Source organism: Triticum aestivum, chromosome 6B (genome assembly GCF_018294505.1).
Source record: "Triticum aestivum cultivar Chinese Spring chromosome 6B, IWGSC CS RefSeq v2.1, whole genome shotgun sequence".
In the NCBI taxonomy this organism is placed as follows: Eukaryota; Viridiplantae; Streptophyta; class Magnoliopsida; order Poales; family Poaceae; genus Triticum; species Triticum aestivum.
The window spans coordinates 296,327,853-296,352,039 of NC_057810.1; the positions used below are offsets into that span (position 1 = coordinate 296,327,853).

Below are 24,187 nucleotides of genomic sequence, written 5' to 3' on the forward strand. Positions count from 1 at the left end.
CCGGCTTTTTTATTTTTTTATGTTTTCTATACTGGTTTTTCATTTTTCTTTTCTTTTCAATTTTTTTCTTTCTTTTCTTATTTTTTCTTTTGTTTTTCCTTTTCCTTTTTCTTTTTCGTTTCCTTTTTCTTTTCTATTTTCTTTTTCTTCACTTTTTGACTATTTTTCAAATTCGTTAACACCTTTTTTATTCATCGAATTCAAAAATGTTCAACCATGTAAAAAAATGTTCAACAATCCAATAAATGTTCACCGGATTCAATTTTTTGTTCATTGGATGTAAATTTTTTTCATAAAATTTCAAAATTTGTTCATTGAACTAAAAGAATGTTCATCGGATTATTTTTTGTGTTCATTGTTTTCAAAAAATGTTCATCACATTCAAAATTTGTTCATCATTTTTTTCAAAAAAATGTTCATCAATTTCAAAATTTGTTCATAATTTTTCCAAAAAATGTTCATCAAATTAAAAAAGTGTTCATCAAATGCCAAATTTGTTCATCGATGTTCAAAATATGTTGATCAAATTCAAAATAGGTTCATTCCTTTGAAATCATGAACATTTTTTGAATTCAAGAAATGTTTTTCAATTCAGTGAACATTTTTTAATTCCATCAGCATTTATTATTTTGCAAACATTATTTCAAATCATAAACAATTTTTGAATTCACAAACATTTCACAAGTTGTAACTTTTTTGAAATCCCGAATTAGTCTCGCAATGGAAAACAATTTTTTTAAAAAAGATGCTTCCGCTTTCCCGCCCCACACATGGGTTGGCCCATGAGGGAGCATGGGGAGGGGTGTACGCGCTTGGTCTCTGCCCCCCCCCTCCCGTTCTTCGTCCTCGTGTGAGAGAGTTACTAAAGGGCTCATTTCACTGTCCTAGGAGCTCTCTAAACCCTAAACCCTAACCTGATTCAACATATGCTATATCATACAGATGAGCTTCAATCTGTCTACTTTGATGGTTTCTGGGTGTGTCAGTAATTACCGTTGGTAGTGACCTAATTATAATGGGAAGAACAATCATTAGGGCCAAGGCCTAACAACTGATATGGACATCTATACCCGTCAGTGGAGTGACTTACGACAATGCCGACGATTTGTTGTTGCTCGTGAGAGGCTACGTTACCAATAAAAGATTTTTTTGCCTATTAGTGTTGACGGTAAAAGAACCAATTCAGCATACACCGCATTTCATCCACATTCATGGCTTAGGAGCAGCTGCATTAATTTGTAGATCTAAAGATATAACAAACATAATTAATAGATTCATAAACAATTGCCTCTTAAGATTTGATATACATAGAAAATATGAAAAATATGCTTTTCAAGGACTGTATTTTGCGATCCAACAAAACTTCTTTTGGTGACCTCAACTACCACCTACCCGGGTTTTTTTTCCGCAAAAAGGAAAAAACAAACTAAAGTAGAACATTCCTAGGAAAATATAACTCTACTCATGATTTACCTACAGACTGTGAATCTCAACATGGAGACATGGACGGTTTATAGCATTGGCTTAGGCCTAAACAATCTCATACAGATGTAGTACTAAAACCAGAAAATTAAATGCTTTTTTAAACACGGTTTTTATCAGACATAATAATAATGCACTAATATATGAGACATCAATATGTAGCCGCTTGTGTGTATGAATTAGCAATAACTGTAAGACCCTGATTGGACTGCCGTATTTCCTCTAAATACACCTGTAAAGAAATACAGATATCACTTTGTTGTTTCGTTTCCAGCCGAAATTTGTTGGGCGGCCGGTACATGTGTAAAATAAATACCCCTCATTTAATTTCAACCATTCCAAATGCGGCCTACTCCCTACGTCCTTTGAAGAGTGTACTTTTAACTTTGTTGAAAAGTCAAACATTTTTATGTTTGACCGTATTTATACAATAATGCACCAACATTTATGTCATTAAATTAGTAGCATTAGATTTATGATAAAATATATTTTCATCATATACTTATTTGGTTTCATAAACATTGATATATTTTTGCACAAACTCGGTCAAACATTGAGATAGTTTGATCCTCCAACAAAGTTGGAAGTACACTCTTTAAAGGACGGAGGGAGTAAGTGTTTTTAATAGCGCATCAATTTGATCAGACATAATGATAATAGAAAAATGCACTAATATACCCGTCATCAATATATAGCCGTTTGAGTGCATGAACCATAGGGGCATTGCTCTATTAGTTGGCCTTGGAGCTTCTTTGAAGGACAAATACTACCTTGTGAAGTGATCACCACTAACCCGTGGAGATTATTCAAGGGATTGATGTATCTGCAGATTTGATTTGGTCTGGATATATATTGCCCTCCACGTTCATGCACCCACCCAAACTGCAATATCATGTGGCTTGTTTATAGTTACATCTCCGGCCGTCTCGGGAATTTTTAAAATAAAATAAAAACCATACTGACCTCACATGAACCAGGAATACTTGTATTCCGGACAAGCAAATAAATTTACTTGTGCCGGACATCAACAAACCAGAAAGTCAACTTAACATACATGATAAACAAAACTTGGTCAGCAGTTACCTGTGACGCCAAGCCTGATTGATAGGCGGACGCTCCATGCCAATCAATCCTACATACATAGTAGGAGTAACAGAGAGATTATGTTGTTAAATAATACATCAAAGCAAATGGCGTTAGAAATTAAGTGTTAGTTTCTAGTTTAACGGCATGTAACATCACTCTGTTAGTCAGCGTCCCTGGCAAATTAATCTTCTCCAACTTCACTTGATTCATTCAGATTTCATCTGTCCCCTCTGAAATTACCGTCAAATTCACGCAGTATGAATTTCTGTTTACAGAATTACTTCTGACATGGCGTAAAAAAGGAGAGTGAGAATTGGGACAGTTTATACATGTTGTTTTATTCAAAATGAAATGGGCTGATGAGTTTTTGCCCACTATGTTGATAAAATTATACGTGTCCAGCCGATGGAGCTCCGAGTCAAATCTAAGAAAAAAAAAATGAAATGCTTGGAGTCTCTTCTCAATAATCATTAGTTAAGTGCTATCCAAGTCAAAACCAAGAGATGCAGCTATCCCACTAACTTTCTTTTTTCTCAACCATGCTTTCGGCACCCTTAATTATTTCCCCCTCTAAAGTCAATACATTCAAAAGAATATTAGAGGAAAAAAAATACAAGAACTCTGCACGACCTACATTTGTCAACTTCTGCGAGGCATAATGCTACCCTATAAAATGTCATCAAAGTTCTTGACCTGAAACAACACAGACGCATCAATCTTTCTCTCTACTCACCTAAGCAGCAGGCAAAGCCAGTAGCTTACAATCGTCAGTCCCAAATCAGCGTCACTGCAACGACATGGCAAGAACTCGCCTCGCAGCGTTTCTTATCGGCATGGCGAGCTTCTTCTCCGTCGTTGCCGGCCAACTCCGACCAATGCCTGCGGGTGGCCTTTCCGGTGATCTCTTTGCCCTAGGAATCGCCTCTAAAATCCGCACCGACTGCAACTCAACGGCGAGCGCGTCGTCAGACTTTGGCCGCATCATGGAGGCAGCCCCGGAAGCCGTTCTACACCCTGCCACGCCCGCCGACATCGCCGCGCTCATCCGGTTCTCCGCGTCCTCGCCAGTGCCATTCCCCGTGTCACCACGCGGGCAGGGCCACTCCGTCCGCGGGCAGTCTCTCGCTCCGGGCGGTGTCGTCGTCAACATGCGCACGCTTGGGCGCGCTCACCACCGCATCAACGTGTCCGCGGACTACGTCGATGCCGGCGGCGAGCAGCTGTGGGTCGACGTCCTCCGCGCGACACTGAAGCACGGCCTCGCGCCGCGCGCGTGGACGGACTATCTGCAACTCACCGTCGGCGGCACGCTCTCCAATGCTGGCATCGGCGGGCAAGCATTCCGGCATGGCCCGCAAATCGCCAATGTGCACGAGCTTGACGTGGTTACCGGGACGGGTGAGATGGTGACATGCTCACGTGACAAGAGGAAGGACCTGTTCTTCGCGGCGTTGGGTGGGCTGGGCCAGTTCGGGATCATAACTCGGGCTCGGATCGCTCTCGAGTTGGCCCCAAAGCAGGTGCGCTGGGTCCGACTTGCCTACTCAGATGTGGTTGCGTTCACCAGAGACCAGGAGCTGCTCATTTCTAAGCAGGCTAGCGAAGCCGGCTTCGACTATGTCGAAGGCCAAGTCCAGCTTAACCGGACCCTAACCGAGGGCCCCAAGTCAACGCCCTTCTTCTCCGAAGCCGATATCAACAGGCTTGCTGGCCTCGCATCCGAGACTGGCTCCGGCGCGATCTACTTCATCGAAGCCGCCATGTACTATGATGAGACGACCGCCCCATCTGTCAACCAGAAACTAAAGATGGTGCTAGCTCAGCTGAGCTTTGTGCCTGGGTTCGTGTTCACCAAGGATGTGACGTACTTCCAGTTCCTCGACCGCGTGCGCGTGGAGGAGGCTGAGCTTCGGTGGGCTGGCGTGTGGGATGTGCCACACCCATGGCTGAACCTTTTCGTCCCCCGGTCACGCATTCTCGACTTTGACGCTGGGGTGCTCAAAGGCATCCTCGGGGGTGACAACCCAGTCGGACTCATCCTCATGTACCCTATGAACACGGCCAAATGGAACTCCCAGATGACGGCGGTGACGCCACCCACTGGCGAGGACGTATTCTACACTGTGGGACTTCTTCGGTCGGCTCTATCCGCCGATGAACTAGAGCGGCTACAGAGGGAGAACCAATCAGTGCTGGCATTTTGTGACAAGGAGGGCATCGAGTGCAAGCAGTATCTGCCATACTACACATCACAAGATGGATGGCGGCGACATTTTGGGGCCAAGTGGAGCAACATCGCTCAGCTCAAGGCCAAATATGATCCCCACGCGATAATGTCACGGGGGCAGAGAATTTTCCCCTTGCCAAGTGTGCCAGCGGCAAGCACGGCAACCACATAGTTAGTGCAGACACTGCTGACATTTCCTCCATTAGATACGCTCATATGTCTAACAATATATAGCAGAATTTTTTGGTGTATTGACTGTACAAAGATTGTCTTTTGGTAGAATGTTTCCAGAATTTTGAAAATAGGAGGTAAAGATTGCGAAAATGCCGTTTGGTGGCCGCGCACCATGAAGGCCGAAATCTGTGTCGTCTGCTGTTGTCTTGATGAGCGCCACGCAACCAGCCCGCTGCCGTATTTCAGCGTCACACCCTTTTTACTATCCCGTATTGCTAGTAAATAAACAGACGACAGCTCATGTAGACGAATCAGGACAGCAGGGCCGCATAGTTCAAAGGGAAGGAGTCACGGGAAAGTACATGGGATTGATTCAGTCGTCATGTTCCTACCTGTGCGAAGCCGAGAGCCGTTTTAGTCGATCGTTGTGAGAATCCTGCCGTTGCCAAAGGCAGTTCTTCTATCTATAGCAGCGACCCTGTCTAGAACAGCCACATCCATTCCCAACTCAAACCCAACTCCATCCATGGCGTCTTCCTCTTCATCGGAAGGATCCAGGAACAGGCGTCATCTGCCGCTCATCATGTGCCCAGATTGCAGAGAAGCTTGCGTCGAGACCAACATCAGTGGCAAAGAAAATTGGCGTGCAAACTGAAGATGCGAACAATAGGTGTTTTTTGTCTATGCAAATGCACACCACAATATTCAGAAAACAATGACGACCACGTGATTCACAAACAAGGAGTGGAAATATTTTGCAAACACAAAGTGTTCAAACTAGGGGAGAGCTGCTCACAGCCATACCACATTTTTAGTGTATTTTCTGGATTCAGAAGAATCTGATGACAATATGATTCAGAAACAAGGGTTGGAAGATTTCCAAACTGAAAAAGTTAAACTAAATGTCACCTGCTCACAGCAACACCACAATTTCAGTGCATTACATCTTTTTTTTGCCAATTTGAGATTACTTTTACCACGCTTGCCGCATTGCAGTGTATTACATCATTTAACCAAGGACTCGGCAACAGTGTCACAACACACAAAACAAATCACACCCATAGCAGCATTATAGTGCAAACTTGACAAATGTGGATTTTGTAGAGTAAACAAACTGAACTTTTAGACACAGGCTATTCTAAAATCCATCTCGAAAGTCTGGTTGGGGCATGTGTTCCTCCTATGACCTCGTAAGCTGCATCTGGAGCATCGAGGCGACTTCCTCGGCGCCTTTGGAAGATCTTCTCGTTGCGGACATTGGTACTCTTCCGACCTTGACCTTTGTAGATAGAACAGAACCTAGACCTCTTAGCTGGTTGCTCATATGGTGCTTTGTCGCCAATTGTGCTAGGGCGTCCAGCTGGTCTTAGTTGCATCATTTTCTGGTTGCTCGCGGTTAAGCTTCCCACATAGATTCTTCAGAGACCTTTTGGTGAACGTCACCTCTTTCACTGATCCAAAAAAACTGCCCACAACACTGTAAACCTTGCTTATGCTTACATTGCTTTCCCTCAGCTGTTTCAGAAGGTCCTCTGTGTGTCTATCTATCTGCCGATGAGACTTCCAGTGTAATTTCTCCATACAGTTGACAGAAAGTTTATGGTTGTGCTCTGCCCTGTGTTCGCAAACGTACCATCCTTTGTCATCTGACCTGAGGATCCTCATCATGGCAGTACACCCAAAAAGTGTGGAATGCCTGTTTGATTGCAACGGTTTACCCTGTGCAAGGATTCAAAAAAATTGCGTAAGTTTTTCTTCATATTCAACAGCTTGTTCAAGAAATCTAATACATAAAACATTCAGTGCAGCTTTTACGTTATGAGTGCTTTACTGCTTATTGCACACGCGCACACAATTTCCTGCATGCATTTTTTCAGATGGACGTTCAACCGGCTTTTAGCATATCTGACACCAAACCCAGTCTCCCACGAGTACAAATTGTAAAAGTGGTAAGCTTCTTCGACCGAGCAAAACTTGATCCCAGTACAGGATTAATAACAGTAGCAGCTTTCTTTTCTGCAGCACGCATCGAAGCCTCGAGCACAGGGACTCGGCCTGGATTCCTTTCCCTCTCATCGGACGCTTTGCCAATCCTAATCTTGTAAGTAGTTTTTAGTCCATTGTTGCATACACATTTCGGTCAGGTGTATCTAAAAAAATGACGATAAGTAGCTAAAAATATTAATCCAGAGTTCCAGACACACCCCCAAAAATCAACCGAGGATAACTAACTACTAACTAGTAATTCCAAGCAAGCAATAATCTATCATCTAAGCAGTGTTCTTTTCATTAGCTACGAATTTAATTACCTTCAAGACCAGCAGGCATTAGCTATGAATTTAATTACATTCAAGACCAGCAGGGAGCCTTTTAAGTTGGAGACCACGCCCTCTGCATCTCCATCTTGTCTGATCAGTGTATTGCTGACATCCTCATGAGCCAGATCGTTTGAATCGGCAACAACCTCGCTAGCTACGCGGCGTGTGAAGCAGTCCCCACATTGCCTCTTCAACGCGCTGGCCAGAACTGCACTGCTCTCCATCACAGTCAACAAATGTGGGATCAGTGGAAATCAGGTCTTCGCAGTCCGCGCGAGCTTCATCGATTGAAGCAACCACGGACTGGACAGTAGCCACATCTCCTCCCAACAAATCCCCGGCGACGACCCTAGGAATGAAACTGCAACGAATCACGGGAAAATCATATCGTCAGATTCAATGCCCCGGGGAGAGTGGAACCGGACAACACTAGCTTAGCACAGGCAACAAGCGTTACAGCCATAACTTACTCATAGCACTAGCACAAGACCATATAGGGAAAGATCATGCTTCGGTTTCCTCGAAGAAGAACTCGAGCCCATCCATGGCGAACCATCGCACGCCCAGCTGCCGCCGCAAGGGGATTAATGCTCTGGTGAGGAAGGGAAACTTGCTCACTGTGTCGAAGTAATTGCAAAGCTATCTGCAGCGAACAGATGGCCCAATCTAAAGATTATTAATTACCCACCAGCCCGCGCTTACCTGTGCCATGTTCAAACCAGCCCAGTTGGTACACAAGTGCGTAGGCCCGTGTATAAACACAGCACGGGAGGCCATGGCACCGATGTATTTGCAATTAATGGTGTGTGTATAAGAAAATGAAAAATAAGCAGCACACATCACAGCGCTATTACACACGGGCCAGATTTCGGCCTCCATGGTGCGCGGCCACCAAAATGCCTCTCTCGTAAAGATTGTAAAATTTTAAATTTATACAATAGTATTTCAGAAGACGTCTCCACACTTATTTGGAAATATGTTAAAACACACTGTATATTAAATCAATGTTTCAAATTTGTTACACCTGTTGAAGTTGTTTTGACAACTCTACGTCTAGTTGGAGGGGCTAAGATTTAACTTCCAAGACCAATGTCTCCACCTTGTTCCCCTTGAGGTAAAATCACTTAGACCGGGCGAGGAAAAACATATTTACTTTAATAAATGTCCAAAAATAAGATTTTGGGGAAAGTTTACATAACCCAATCATGGTACACATACTGTGGGTTGTGGCAATGTTGTAGTCAAAGTGGAAGGCTTGTACATGACTAAGATATTGAGTACCTTCCGTTCTTGTTTATAGCTGATCTGATGATGGTGCTTCACTACAAAGTACTCGAATTTAGTGGGCACCACTAATGATAATATCATTCTTTCCGGGAGCTGCTGATATTTTTTTGAAACTGGGCAAAAGATTTGCCACTTTCATTGATTAAGAAGAAGGTTTAGAGTATTTTTGGCCAAAGGCCGAATTACAAGACGTCACTCTCGCAGCACTATAGTACTCAAATATTTGGCCCCTGCAAGGCACCAACACTTTGAAACATCTTTGATTCTTGCAACCAGAACCCCAACCGACACTGCGGTGTTACGGAAGACGCGTGCATTCCTCTCGTTCCAAATTTCCCACGAGATCAACATAATAAGAGACATCATCGCCCGGCGAGACTGCGACGGGTTGGAGTCAATGAGGTTCCACCAGGCTTTCACCGAATGGACCGTCACCCAAGATGTAGGGTTCACATCAACCAAGCCAAGCCAAGATTTGATCATTTCCCAAACTCGAACTAGCGGCATTGGAAAAGGAGGTGAGCCGCGGTTTCCTGAACTTGCTTGCAGAGGGGGCAGCGATCACAGTTAGGCCATCCACGGCGTTGGAACCTGTCGGCTGTTCATATCCTATTATTGATCACAAGCCAAGCAAAGAATTTGCATTTAGGGGGAGCCCAGATCTTCCACACCAACTGTTGCATGTTGGAGTCAACTAAGCCCAGGAACTGGACCTTGTAGGCCGAGGACGCGGAGTAAGAGCCATCATTAGAAAGCTTCCAAGAGATAGAATCAGCCACGTCGGGGTTGAGGTGCACCACAGATAATTTCTTCCAAAGGTTGACGAACTCGGTCAGGTGTGTAGCGGAGGTGATCCCATCTGTTTTGACTTGAGAGACCCAGAAGTTATTATTCAAAGCCTTCTGAACCGAACATCCCCTTCTTTTTGATAGGTCAAAAATCTTTGGGGCGATGTCTTTGGGTCTCATGCCATCTAGCCAAGCAGACTCCCAGAAGGAAGCACGAATACCGTTGCCAAGTAACACCTTGGTGGCAGCGGCAAAAATGTTTTTATCATTCTCATCAAAGGGGGTACCCAAGCAAACCCACGGCTTCACCGGATCCAACCATTCTGCCCAAAACCACCGGATACGAAGCGCGGACGCAAACTTCCTCAGATTTAGGATACCTAGCCCCTCATGGACCTTGGACTTGAAGACATGTACCCAATTGATCTTGCATTTGCCACCAGTGACCTTGTCACAACCAGCCCAAAGGAAAGCACGCCAAAGAGAATCAATCTTTTCCAGAACCTCAATCGGAAGGTTTAACACTGTCATATAATATATGACAATGGCCGTGATGACAGACTTGACCAGCACAACCCTTCCCGGAGAAGCCATTAGCATGCCCAACCATGGAGAAAGCTTGGACGCAATCTTGTCCTCCAGGGTCTGGAAGTGAATCCTATTCAACCTCTTGACCGACAAAGGCAATCCAAGGTACTTCATCGGGAAGGTAGATCGATTAGCCGAAAAGGAATGCAGAATATCATCAAGGTCCAAGTGATCACATCTGATGGGGGCAACCATGCTTTTAGAGCAGTTCGTGATTAGACCAGTGACCTCACCGAAACAGGCAAGGGTTTCCACAAAAAAATTGACCTCGGATTTAATTGGCGCAAGAAAACCGCCGCATCGTCCACGTATAAGGAGGCACGGATAACCATCGCATTTCCATCAAGAGGGTGTAACTTGCCTTGCTCAGTGGCCTTTTGAAGGATGTGATGCAGAGGGTCAATATTGAAGGTTGCAAGTCTGTTAATCAATCGCCTAACCAATTTTCGTTCTTTAGCTACAAGTTTAACTCATAAAACTAAAGTATGATTGTTGCCCGAGATAATGCTGCTAAGAATTTGAAAGTACTGCATTTCTCCCATTGTTGTGACTTGGCAAAATGTTCTTACTTTTAGAAGTAGAACTTGCAGTTCACTAAAGCATGCTTACTAGCAACTGCTTGTGTTTACACCATGTGTTGTTTTGTTCACTCACTACTAATGTGTTGGTCTCATCCTTATAATGTTCAGATATATGGGGCTTTGTTCGTCATCATTCATTCGGATAAGGGTGGACAGGGAAAAACATATTTCACTGTTCTGAACGAGCAGTTTCCTGCAAGCCTCAAGGATGATGACGAGGACGACCTCGAGATGGTCTGCGCGATACAGCTCTGTTTCTCGCACTACTACTCCAGTGAGTCCACTCATGATCCTGTTCCACTCGTGATCCAATTTGGAAGTACTGATTACTACTCCCCGTCCGAAAATACTTGTCCTCGAAATGGATAAAATGAATGTATCTATAACTAAAGTAAGTCTATTTTTTTATTTTTTTTGCGCATAACTAAAGTAAGTCTAGATACATCCATTTTTTGGACAAGTATTTCCGGACAGAGGGAGTATCAAAAAAAAAATGAAACTCCATGGGCACTAGCACCCACGGTTTTATTGATATAGAAGAAGCATCCCTCATGAGAATTCCAGAAATTCGTCCCCGACGTGGATCGAACAGGGAGTATCATGTGGTTATACTTTGAAAACTAGAATGAGACAACAACATGAAAGTGCTGCTCCTTGCTCCAATCACATACTTAAATGTTGTGAACTATAGGTTATCACTACGCTACTGAACATCCGTACAGAGACTCCAAATAGTCAGGTTTTGTGCGTCGTGGCGCTCGGGCGCCGGGCGGACAAGGGCCTCGCAGAGGTTTCAGGGGAGGACATGCTGGAGTTTGTCAAGCAAGAGCTTGGCATCGGGGCCGGTGTCGGTACCGGCCGGAGCTCAGTGAAGCGCATGCCTGAGGTTAGGCTGCGGAAAAGTAGATATTCAGGATCTGTAGTTACAGTACGCGGCCGCCGCCTTTATCTTCTGCGGTGTCTCCCGCTTCCATCAGGATTTATGTGGATCCACATGTATGTGTACTATTGTACCATAGATGCTAATTTTTCCTGTTAATTGGATATAAGCATGTGAAGTCATTGTGTATAATTGTATGTGAATTGGGGATGTATGGTGTGCCAGGAATTTATGCCATGGTTGAAATTGCATTTTTCTGTGATGTATGGTGTGACAAAGTTATACCATTTACATTGCGAAATAAGCCATAAGATAAAGAAATAATGTTTGAAGTATCCTTGCCTGATGTGGTTAAACTCCATGGTATGTAAATCCTTGAAAAATATATTAATTAACCTACTAGGGTCAAGCTACTAAATCAAAGTAGTTATTGAACTTGGTGATTGTTCGTTACATGTTGCTTCGTTCAACTTGGTGAATGTTTTCTTCAAATTTCTGATTTTTTTCTTAATATTGTTTACTAAAATTTCTGATTTTTTCTTAATATCGTTTACTAATATGGCTCCTTTGTGTGTGTGTTTGTGTGTGTGTGTGTGTGTGAGAGAGAGAGAGAGAAAGATTTATCTGATCCAATAAAAAATTAGAGCCATGCGTTCGTAAGAAAAGCACATTATAAAATATAACATAAATACATGGGTAAGTGTTTGAATTCAAAGTATGTGTGGGTGGTCAGATTAGGGAGGCGGTGGTAGTGGGTGGAGGAGGAAGAAGAACAAGAATGTTAAGTTTATTGATCAATGTATTTCTTCTCATAAGCTTTGCGGTTCAGTGTTATGAAGGTGCAACTAGCCATATCTTGTTAAAAAATTGTAATTTTGGCAAGCATGGAACGACATCCTCAAGCAGTCGTATATCGATTGATTGCAAGGACAAGCTGTCTGAAAAGTTTCTTCCTAATCAGCAAGGTAGTTTGCCATAATGCAATACAAACAATTAGTATTTTGCAAGTGCAGTCATACCATCGCTTGCTTTTGAATACTGCACTTTGGTTGCATCTTTGCAATTAAAAGTGACACATAGGTTTCTAGGCAGTATAAGGCCCTGTTTGTTTGGACTTTTGCTTATGTTTTTGCAGCCTTTTCACTTTGGCCAAAAAGCCATAAAAGCTCCTAAATAGGTGCTTTTAGAGCTTTTCTGGCTTTTGGAGCTAAATATTGTTATATTGATTTATCAAAAGCCATAAAAGCTTCAAAAGCACCTATTTAAGAGCTTTTGTGGCTTTTTGGCCAAAATAAAAAAGCTGCAAAAGCAGAAGCAAAAGCTCAAACAAACAGGGCCTAGACCTTTTGCTACGGCCTCCCTTACGGATGATGGTGTAAACTTGTTTCAAGATGCCTGCACTACGTAATGTCATGGGCATGAGTGCATTATTTGGAGGACAGTCAATGTTGTACTGTCTGATCATGTGTGGGTTATGAATCTTGTTCCTGCTAAAATACCGTTGTCACTTGGGGTAGTAAATGACATGCACCTGATTGGAGTTTATCATGACTGGTAAGTATGGATAACTAATTTTCTTATCTTATGCAAATTACACACAATTTCATTATCTTGCTTGCTCATGTGCATATTCTTCCATTGGTTGAATAGGGATTTCTAGGGGTAATTTCAATCGACATTTGTATATGAGCTTATCTTAGTTCTTTTAATATGTGTGTATATATTCACTTTTGTATATCAGAGATAAAAACTGAGACTTCATGTGATGCTTTACAAATGTCGATTGACAAAGCTTTTTGATGAACTAGACTGAAACTCATTGAGTTTTACACAATCAAATGAGATGCATATAAATAATTGTTCTCCTTTATATATTTGATAATACAAAAGTTGAATTTCTATGTATGCTTACTTCTGCGGAGTATGAGAGAGATGAAGATGGATTGTCAATGTTAAAAAAGAATTCATCGATAAAAGTGTCGAGGCGGTACCGTTAGAAGGGGCCAAAAATTCACCGAGTTTTATACAACAATGAACAAAATTAAAAGGACCATAGCAACGCCATGGGCATTCTACTAGTTTCCCAATAAGTACTGAAATTTTATTATATTAATTTAAATTTTACAACATTTACCTCCTATTTACAAAATTCTCGAAACATTCTACCAAAAGACAATCTTTGTACAGTCCATACACCCAAAAGTTCTCCTATATATTGTTAGACATATGAGCGTATCTATGAAGGAAATGTTAGCGGTGTCTTCACTAACTATGTGGTCGCCGTGCTTACCGCTGGCACACTTGGCAAGGGGAAAATTCTCTGCCCCCGTGACATTATCATGTGGGGATCATATTTGGTCTTAAGCTGAGAGATTTTGCTCCACTTGGCCCCAAATGTCGCTGCCATCCATCTTGTGACGTGTAGTGTGGCAGATACTGCTTGCTCTCGATGCCCTCCTTATTGCAAAATGTCAGCACCGATTGGTTCTCCCTCTGCAGACGCTCTAGTTCATCAGCGGATAGAGCCGATCGGAGAAGTCCAACGGTGTAGAATGCATCCTCGCCGGTGGGTGGCGTCACCCCTGTCATCCGGGAGTTCCATTTGGCCGTGTTAATAGGGTACATGAGGATGAGCCCGACCAGTTTGTCAGCCCCGAAGATGCCTTTGAGCACGCCAGCGCTGAAGTCGAGAATGTGTGACCGGGGGACGAAAAGGTTCATCCATGGGTGTGGCACATCCCATACGCCAACCGACCGAAGCGCAACCTCCTTCACGCGCATGCAGTCAAGGAACTGGAAGTAGGTCACATCCTTGGTGAACACGAACCCGGGCACAAAGCTAGCACCATCTCTAGTTTCTGATCGACGGATGGGGCCGCTCCAAAGAAGGGGCCACTTGGTCGGCTTGTAATTGCATTGGACAGAGGTGATGCAAGTTGGGCGGAATTCTGCTGCAATTAACCCTAGTTTTCGGCCATGAAATCGGGCTCCGTAATCTAGGTCTAGCTTCAAAACAAGATTAGCGCTAACAATTAGGTATGCAGAGTCACATCCTGATGCTGCCAGACCATGGACATTTCACCCGCCACAAGCTACTAGGACAACGCGAGAGGTGATGGAGGACATCACCACAATAGGCAGGCGCATCTACGAGCTTCTTTGGAGTGGCTTCAATGAGGGCATCGATCGCAAGCTTGAGGACCAGCGAAGGAGACCATCAAGGAGGTACGTAAGATATTCGACGAAAGTTCAGCCAAGTTGGACAACCTTTTCGCGAAGGTCGACGACGTCAACGACGACCTCAACTATGATATCGGGCAAATCTACATCGATGGTGACATGAAGGGATGAGGAGATCCTACTACCAAAGGCGTGAGCAAATCTCTTCATGTTTCCCCCGCCACCATAGCTATGGAGACCACCACGAACAATGGTGGAGCCTGGATAGGCTAACACCCCAAGCAGGGCTTATGCTACAGTGAGGTACAGTGCTACTGTATGCTACAATCTTGGAGGATTTCTCGGCCACGCCCCCCCCCCGGGGGGGGGGGGGTTGCTTGGAGCGTTGGCAAGAAACGTAGAGGAAAGTGGTATGTATATATACCTCCTTCGATCATAGGTGCGTGATAGCAAAATTACCCAAGAAAAAAAACGTCTATTCATGTGGATTCCTTTCGCCACGAGTATATTGACCATATTGCACCCGCACCGCATGTCGAGCTTCCTCGGTTGTATGGACCGAATCTTCATGTGAGGACAAATCATTGTGAGGATTATTTTCAAACGTGGATCACACATCCTGGATAGTGGATTGTGCATGCATCTTCACAATTGGAAGGACCTACACCCTTGCCGAAGAATTAGGAAACTATCAGTTTGGCATTTTCTGCTGTGAGAAAATTGACAATTCGAATTTCCAACCGTTGTGCGAGCTAGCAACAACATGTTGGTGGGAACGCCACGTCCAACAGCCAAATCTGCCCCTCGACTTGCGACCCCACCTATAAATAGCCAACCCCTCCACCATGTTGGTTGGCTTTATGTGAAATTCATACAAGTGTTGTCTGATCACCCCATCCTCCCGATGAATTCGAGTGAATCCTAAGTGAGGAAATTCTCAATGCCTGATAACCAAAGTGTTCGAGCAACCCTGAAGAATCCGTCCGAGTTCACTGAAGACTTGTTACTCTCCAGAAAGTGATCTTCCAGGTGGTTACATGTCAGTTGAAAGCATTCTAAAGTAATTGTGGATCGGCAAAGAACAACTCTGTAAAGGTTTGGAGACTCGAAGATCTATCACGAGTAATTGAGTCGGGTCCAAGTGATTTTACCTCAAGGGGAACAAGGTGGAGACATTGGTCTTGGAAGTTAAATCTTAACCCCTCCAACTAGACGTAGAGTTGTCAAAACAACTTCAACAGGTGCAACAAATTTGAAACATTGATTTAATATACAATGTGTTTTAACATATTTCCAAATAAGTGTGGAGACGTCTTCTGGAATACTATTGTATAAATTTAAAATTTTACAATGTTTCCTATTTTCAAAATTCTGGAAACATTCTACCAAAAGACAATCTTTGTATAGTCAATACACCAAAAAATTCTGCTATATATTGTTAGACATATGAGCGTATCTAATGGAGGAAATGTCACCAGTGTCTGCACTAACTATGTGGTTGTCGTGCTTGCCGCTGGCACACCTGGCAAGGGGAAAACTCTCTGCCCCCGTGACATTATCGCGTGGGGATCATATTTGGCCTTGAGCTGAGCGATATTGCTCCACTTGGCCCCAAAATGTCGCTGCCATCCATCTTGTGATGTGTAGTATGGCAGATACTGCTTGCACTCGATGCCCTCCTTGTCACAAAATGGCAGCACTGATTGGTTCTCCCTCTGTAGTCGCTCTAGTTCATCGGCAGATAGAGCCGACCGAAGAAGTCCCACAGTGTAGAATACGTCCCCGCCAGTGGGTGGCGTCAGGGCCGGGCCGTCAAAATTCGGGGCCCTGTGCGAAACTAAAAAATGGGGCCCTATCTCACAAAAAAGAACTAACGAGCTATTATAATGCGTATATATATAATATATGATGTACATAATATAATGTCTTACATAACAATTGGACATATGAAAAAAAAAGCCATACCTATCCAAATTCCGATGATCCGATTGATCTAATGAGTAATGACGAGGGACGAGGCGGGGTGGAGCCAGGATTTGGGTATAGGGGGCCAAGCCAAGTATGGATAAAAAAATCCAGTACAAAAGATAATTATCGAGAACAAGGTTGAGAACTTGCACACTAGCTTCATTAACATTTTCAGTGCGTTGACAATTCAATAAGAAAACGAATTAATCTAAATGGTGTTTGGCAGCGTTTTCACTCCTCAAAATTGAGGAATCTCAGTTTCAGAAGCAAGTCAGCTTAGAAAACAAATTAACTTTTGTGTTGTTTGGCAGAGGAATTTTAATTTCTGAATTCTAAACTCATATGGTTGACATAGAAATTTTTACATCAAAAATAGGAGCTCATACAGGATAATTTGCATCAGGATAATTCCCGGGACGCATATATGAGATGAGAATAAAAAAAATTAATATAGTGTGATGTGCTAACCTACTAGTTTGTTGGCTGAAGCAGTGAAGTACCTTAGCAGAGTAGGTAGTAGGGAGATCAGAGTTAGACGTGTGGCAGAGTTAGATAATACGCTAATTACGGATGAAAGAACGGAGTCCAGGAGACTAGATCGAAGATTACGTTCTCGACTGGCCGCTAGTTGGCTTTTACTATGGGCTTTTCCCTCTCTTTTTCCTCCAGGAGGCGACGTTTCTTCGGTTCCTGTAGGCACGATCGAGGGAGTTCCTATGTGACGCATTTTGCGTCAAAATGCTGCACTTTCGCACAGGCACGTCGTCGGTGCGCTGATTGGGCCGGCCCATTGCAGTGCGCTGCAAATACCAGGTGATAAATTGCAAAAAATAGTAGGGTGCGACGGTTGGGAATCGAACTCAGCACTGGCGACTCGCACGCGCACCCTACTAGCCACTAGGATGGACGAGCTCATTTGACCAAACTGCAGCGGGTACCTACAAGAACTAAAGAAAGTATAAGACTGTTTGAAAAACATACTTTACGATTTCCCAAATAGCAAAAACAAAAGGTGAATATTTTATCAAACGCGAACACTATTAGTTTTATTTTACAAATTTTGAGAAAACTCAAACATTTTTTCAACACACAAACGAATTTTGGAGACGCGAACATATTTTTTTGGAACGGAAACATTTTTTAAACTACCCAAAAAACTGAACAGGAACAATTTTTCAATTTTCAAAACAAAATTTGGAAACACAAACAACTTTTGAATTTCCCAAATATTCTTGGAATTTGTGACATTTCTTTAAAGCACAAACATTTTCTAAATCTTAAGAACAAATTTTGAAACAGAGAACAAATTTGGAAGCACGAACAATTTTTGCATTTGAGAACAAATTTTGAAATGGAGAACAAATTTGGAAGCTCGAACAATTTTTGAAAGCATGAACATTTTTTGAATCTTGAGAACAAATTTTGAAATGGAGAACAAATTTGGAAGCACGAACAATTTTTGAATATTGAGAACAAATTTTGAAATGAAGAACAATTTTTTAAGCGCGAACAATTTTTGAATGTTGAGAACATATTTTGAAATGGAGAACAGATTTACAAGCGCGGACAATTTTTTAAAGCATGAACAATTTTTGAATGTTGAAAACAAATTTTGAAATGGAGAACAAATTTGGAAGCACGAACAATTTTTGAAAGCACGGACAATTTTTGAATCTTGAGATTTTTTTTTGAAATGGAGAACAAATTTGGAAGCACGAACAATTTTTGAAAGCACGAACAATTTTTGAATGTTGAGAACAAATTTTGAAATGGAGAACAATTTTTTAAGCGCGAACAATTTTTGAATGTTGAGAACAAATTTTAAAATGGAGAACAGATTTAGAAGCACGGACAATTTTTTAAAGCACGAACAATTTTTGAATGTTGAGAACAAATTTTGAAATGGAGAACAAATTTGGAAGCTCGAACAATTTTTGAAAGCATGAACAATTTTTGAATCTTGAGAACAAATTTTTTAAAAGAATGTTCGTGCTTTTAAAAGAACATTTTTGGAAAGTTGCAAACAATTTTTGAAACGGAAACATTTTTTGAAATCGCGAACATTTTTTTAAAAGTTGTCAAAATTTTGAGCAAAAACATTCTGAACAATTTTGTTAACACAAAATATTTTTTGAAAATTCCGATTTTTTTTGAATTTATGAACAAAATTTGAAAACACGAACATTTTTCAAATTTTGAACATTTTTGTAAAAGCGTGAACATTTTTTTAGAGAGAAAACATAAACTTGAAAAACAAAATAAAAATAAAAATAAAAATAAACAGAAATAGAAAAAGAAAGGAAAATAAAAAAACTGGTTCAGGAACCTTCTAGAAGGTTCCCAAAACCGGAAAAAACCCAGTGGGGAACCTCTAGAAGGTTCCCAAAACCGGGAGTGCAGGAACGGTTAAACGGGCCGGCCCGTTATATCGCTGCTCGGTCGCTCGCCTGTGCGAAGCACCGGCAGTTTGACGCAACGAGCGGCAAATAGGATATTCCCACGATCGATTCGAAAGTTGCCGGTTGCCGATCCTGATCCTGTAGCTTTTTTTAGGGAATCCCAATCCCTGTAGCGATATGATGAGGCGTGCGCTCGATCGATGGCCTCGTCGCCTCTCCAGCCCAACTCTAGCGTCACAAGGCCCAATAGTGCTTAGTTTTTTTTTCTAATACTAGGTCTGTATAAAAAATTGGGGCGTCAGAATTTTGGGCCCTGTGCGGGCTGCACTTTTGGCACCACTGTGGGCCCGGCCCTGGGTGGCGTCACCGCCGTCATCTGGGAGTTCCATTTGGCCGTGTTCATAGGGGACATGAGGATGAGCCCGACTGGGTTGTCACCCCCGAGGATGCCTTTGAGCACGCCAGCATTGAAGTCGAGAATGCGTGACCGGGGGACGAAAAGGTTCAGCCATGGGTGTGGCACATCCCACACGCCAGCCGACCGAAGCACAGCCTCCTCCACGCGCACGCGGTCAAGGTACTGGAAGTACGTCACATCCTTGGTGAACACGAACCCGGGCACAAAGCTCATCTGAGCTAGCACCATCTCTAGTTTCTGGTCGACGGATGGGGCGGTTGTCTCATCATAGTACATGGCGGCTTCAAAGAAGTAAATCGCACCGGAGCCAGTCTCGGATGCGAGGCCAGCAAGCTTGTTGACAGTGGCGTAGCTAGGGGGTGGCCAGGGTGGTCCATGGACCACCCTGGAATTTCCCCATAGCTTGTATATAATGTAGTAAAATAAATATTTTTTTAAAAAATAAATAACTTATGTTAATATTTTTATTAATGGACCACCCTGGTGTATTGGGCTGGCTACGCCACTGCTTGTTGATATCGGCTTCGGAGAAGAAGGGCGTTGACTTGGGGCCCTTAGTTAGCGTCCGGTTAAGCTGGACTTGGCCTTCGACATAGTCGAAGCCGGCTTCGCTAGCCTGCTTAGAAATGAGCAGCTCCTGGTCTCTGGTGAACGCAACCACATGCTCCAGCAATACGACTCGAACACACAACCTCTCGGTAACGTGCGCCTTGCGCTAGCCACCTCAACTAGCTACCTCACGTGTTAACTTGCCATCGCGAATATTAAAGAACCTAGCTATAAAACTTAAAAAACACAAACCATAAGCCGTTGCAGATCTGATCTTTTTCTAAAATTTTGAACATGAATTTTTGAACCATGAACTTTATTTGGTAAAATAATTGTATTTATGGAAAAAAGCAAAAAATTGAATAGGAGAACTTTTCTAGAAATTACGAATAGTTTTGTGAAAATGCAAACAAATTTATTTTTTGTTTCCTTTTCGTTTGAACAAATTGATGAAACCGCAAACACTTTTCAAAATGTGAATAAATTTTGAAACCGCACATTTTTTGAATTGTGAAAAAAAAATTCGAACCGGCAAACATTTTTCAAATTGTGAACAAATTTTGAAACATGAACAAATTTCAAATTCGTGAAAAATTGAGTATTTTCCGAATAGCGAACAAATTTTGAAACCGTAAACATTTTTCAAATGGTGAATTTTTTTTGAAACATGAATAAATTTAAAATTCGTGAACAAAATTATAAAATACGAACATTTTTTAATCTGCAAATTTTTTTAAACCGCGAACATTTTTTGAGTTGTAAACAAATTTTGAAACATGAACATATTTCAAATTTGTGTAGAAAATTATAAAATTATGAACATTTTAAAAATTCTTAACAAATTTTGAAACGTAATTATTTTTCTAATTCTGAACAACTTTTAAAACATGAAGAAAATTCAAATTTGTGGATTTTTATAAATTATGAACATTTTTCGAATGTACGAACAAATTTTGAAAACTGTAAACATTTTTGAATTGTGAACAAATTTTGAAACATGAATAAATTTCGAATTCATGAACAAAATTCGAAAAATGCAAACATTTTTCGAATATATGAACAAATTTTGAAACTGCGAACATTTTTCAAAGTGCAAACAAATTTTTATACATGAACAAATTTCAAATTCTTGAACAAAATTTTAAAATTGTGAACATTTTTCGAATTCCGAACAAATTTTGAAACCATATTTCTTTTATATTGTTAACAAATTTTAACACATGAATAAATTTCAAATTCATGAACACTAATTGTGAACATTTTTTGAATCAGCGAACAAATTGTGAAAACCATGAACATTTTTGAATTGTGAACAAATTTTGGAACATAAACAAATTTCAAATTCGTGAACAAATTATAAAATTGTGAACATTTTTCGTTAAACTGCGAACATTTTTTGAATTGTGAACAAATTTTGAAATATGATGCAATTCCAAAATTCGTGAACAAAATTTAAAAATTGTGAACATTTTTCAAATTGTGAACAAATATTAAAACCGTAATTTGTTTTGAATTGTGATTTTTTTTGAAACAGTGAACATTTTTTAAATTATGCACAAACTTTGGATCCGTGATTTTTTTTAATTGTGCACAATTTTTAAATTAATAAAAAACGAAATAGAAAGAAAAAACAGAAAAAGGAAAATGAGAGAAAAGAAAAGAAAAAGGAAAAATAAAAAACAGAATAAAGAAACAAAAGAAAAAACTAGAAAAGGGAAAATAAGAGAAAAGAAAAGAAAAAAGAAAATAGAAAAACGGACCAAAGAAAAAACCGATTCAAAGAACCATCTAGAATTTCCCAAAACCAGAAAAAACCAGCTGGGAACCTCTAGAAGGTTCCCAAAACCGGTGGCGTTTGAACAGTTAAATGGGCCGCCCCGTTGTGTCGCTGCTCGGACGCTCGCCTTTGCGAAGCGCCGGTAGTTTGACGCAACGAGCGGGAAATAGGATATTCCCGTGAGCATGTCACCATCTCACCCGTCCCGGTAACCACGTCAAGCTCGTGCACATTGGCGATTTGCGGGCCATGCCGGAATGCTTGCCCGCCGATGCCAGCATTGGAGAGCGTGCCGCCGATGGTGAGTTGCAGATAGTCCGTCCACGAGCGGGGCGCAAGGCCGTGCTTCAGCGTCGCGCGGAGGACGTCGACCCACAGCTGCTCGCCGCCAGCGTCGACGTAGTCCGCAGACACGTTGATGCGGTGGTGACCGCGCCCAAGCATGCACATGTCGACGACAACACCACCCGGAGCGAGAGACTGCCCGCGGACGGAGTGGCCCTGCCCGCGCGCTGACACGGGGAATGGCACCGGCGAGGACGCGGAGAACCGGATGAGCGCGGCGATGTCGGCGGGCGTGGCAGGGTGTAGAACAGCTTCCGGGGCGGCCTCCATGATGCGGCCAAAGTCTGACGACGCGCTCGCCGTTGAGTTGCAGTCGGTGCGGATTTTAGAGGCGATTCCTAGGGCAAAGAGATCACCGGGAAGGCCACCCGCAGGCATTGGTCGGAGTTGGCCGGCAACGATGGAGAAGAAGCTCGCCATGCCGATAAGAAACGCTGCGAGGCGAGTTCTTGCCATGTCGTTGCAGTGGCGCTGATTTGGAACTGACGATTGCAGTGGCGCTGGCTTTGCCTGCTGCTTAGGTGAGTAGAGAGAAAGATTGATGCGTCTGTGTTGTTTCAGGTCAAGAACTTTGATGACATTTTATAGGGTAGCATTATGCCTCGCAGAAGTTGACAAATGTAGGTCGTGCAGAGTTCTTGTATTTTCTCTCTCTAATATTCTTTTGAATGTATTGACTTTAGAGGGGAAAATAATTAAGGGTGCCGAAAGCATGGTTGAGAAAAAAGAAAGTTAGCGGGATAGCTGCATCTCTTGGTTTTGACTTGGATAGCACTTAACTAATGATTATTGAGAAGAGACTCCAAGCATTTCATTCTTTTTTCTTAGATTTGACTCGGAGCTCCATCGGCTGGACACGTATAATTTTTATCAACATCGTGGGCAAAAACTCATCAGCCCATTTCATTTTGAATAATACAACATGTATAAACTGTCCCAATTCTCACTCTTTTTTTTACGCCATGTCAGAAGTAATTCTGTAAACAGAAATTCATACTGCATGAATTTGACGGTAACTTTAGAGGGGACAGATGAAATCTGAATGAATCAAGTGAAGTTGGAGAAGATTAATTTGCCAGGGATGCTGACTAACAGAGTGATGTTACATGCCGTTAAACTAGAAACTAACACTCAATTTCTAACGCCATTTGCTTCGGCGTATTATTTAACAATAAAATCTCTCTGCTACTCCTACTGTGTATGTAGGATTGATTGGTATGGAGCGTCCGCCGATCAATCAGGCTTGGCGTCATAGGTAACTGCTGACCAAGTTTTGTTTATCATGTATGTCAAGTTGACTTTCTGGTTTGTTGATGTCCGGCACAAGTAAATTTATTTGCTTGTCCGGAATACAAGTATTCCTGGTTCATGTGAGGTCAGTATGGTTTTTATTTTATTTTAAAAATTCCGGAGACGGCTGGAGATGTAACTATAAACAAGCCACATGATATTGCAGTTTGGGTGGGTGCATGAACGTGGAGGGCAATATATATCCAGACCAAATCAAATCTGCAGATACATCAATCCTTGAATAATCTCCACGGGTTAGTGGTGATCACTTCACAACTAGTATTTGTCCTTCAAAGAAGCTCCAAGGCCAACTGAAAGAGCAATGCCCCTATGGTTCATGCACTCAAACGGCTATATATTGATGACTGGTATATTAGTGCATTTTTCTATTATTATTATGTCTGATCAAATTGATGCGCTATTAAAAACGCTTAGGCCGCATTTGGAATGGTTGAAATTAAATAAGGGGTATTTATTTTACACTTGTACCGGCCGCCCAACAAATTTTGGCTAGAAACGAAACAACGAACCGATATCTGTATTTTTTTACAGCTGTATTTAGAGGAAATACGGCAGTCCAATCAGGGTCTTACAGTTATTGCTAATTCATACATACAAGCGGCTAGATATTCATGTCTCATATATTAGTGCATTGCATTATTATTATGTCTGATAAAAACCGTGTTTAAAAAAGCATTTAATTTTCTGGTTTTAGTACTACATCCGTATGAGATATTTTAGGCCTAAGCCAATGCTATGAACCGTCCATGTCTCCTTGTTGAGATTCACAGTCCGTAGGTAAATCATGAGTAGAGTTATATTTTCCCAGGAATGTTCTACTTTAGTTCGT

At 42.0% G+C, this 24,187-nt stretch overlaps 2 protein-coding genes and 1 long non-coding RNA gene across 3 annotated transcripts; 1 reads left to right on the forward strand and 2 right to left on the reverse strand.

Annotated features, from left to right (window-relative positions):
• The first annotated feature begins 3,365 nt into the window (after nucleotides 1–3,365).
• On the forward strand, nucleotides 3,366–4,967 carry LOC101290671 (cytokinin dehydrogenase 7). The gene has a single exon (XM_044553444.1). The coding sequence runs from the start codon at nucleotides 3,366–3,368 to the stop codon at nucleotides 4,965–4,967; it is 1,602 nt and encodes a 533-aa protein (XP_044409379.1).
• Nucleotides 4,968–6,021: 1,054 nt separating this feature from the next.
• Nucleotides 6,022–7,906, reverse strand: LOC123134104 (uncharacterized). The gene is made up of 3 exons (XR_006465498.1): nucleotides 7,758–7,906; nucleotides 7,279–7,648; nucleotides 6,022–6,688 (listed from the first exon to the last, which is right to left on the reverse strand). It is a non-coding gene; the product is annotated as an uncharacterized lncRNA (long non-coding RNA).
• An 8,161-nt stretch (nucleotides 7,907–16,067) lies between these two features.
• LOC123134105 (cytokinin dehydrogenase 7-like) lies at nucleotides 16,068–22,582 on the reverse strand. Its single transcript, XM_044553445.1, has 4 exons — nucleotides 21,772–22,582; nucleotides 19,883–20,070; nucleotides 19,325–19,728; nucleotides 16,068–16,392 (listed from the first exon to the last, which is right to left on the reverse strand). The coding sequence occupies exons 1-4, from the start codon at nucleotides 22,501–22,503 to the stop codon at nucleotides 16,082–16,084; spliced, it is 1,635 nt and encodes a 544-aa protein (XP_044409380.1). The 5' UTR covers nucleotides 22,504–22,582; the 3' UTR covers nucleotides 16,068–16,081.
• Nucleotides 22,583–24,187: the final 1,605 nt, after the last annotated feature.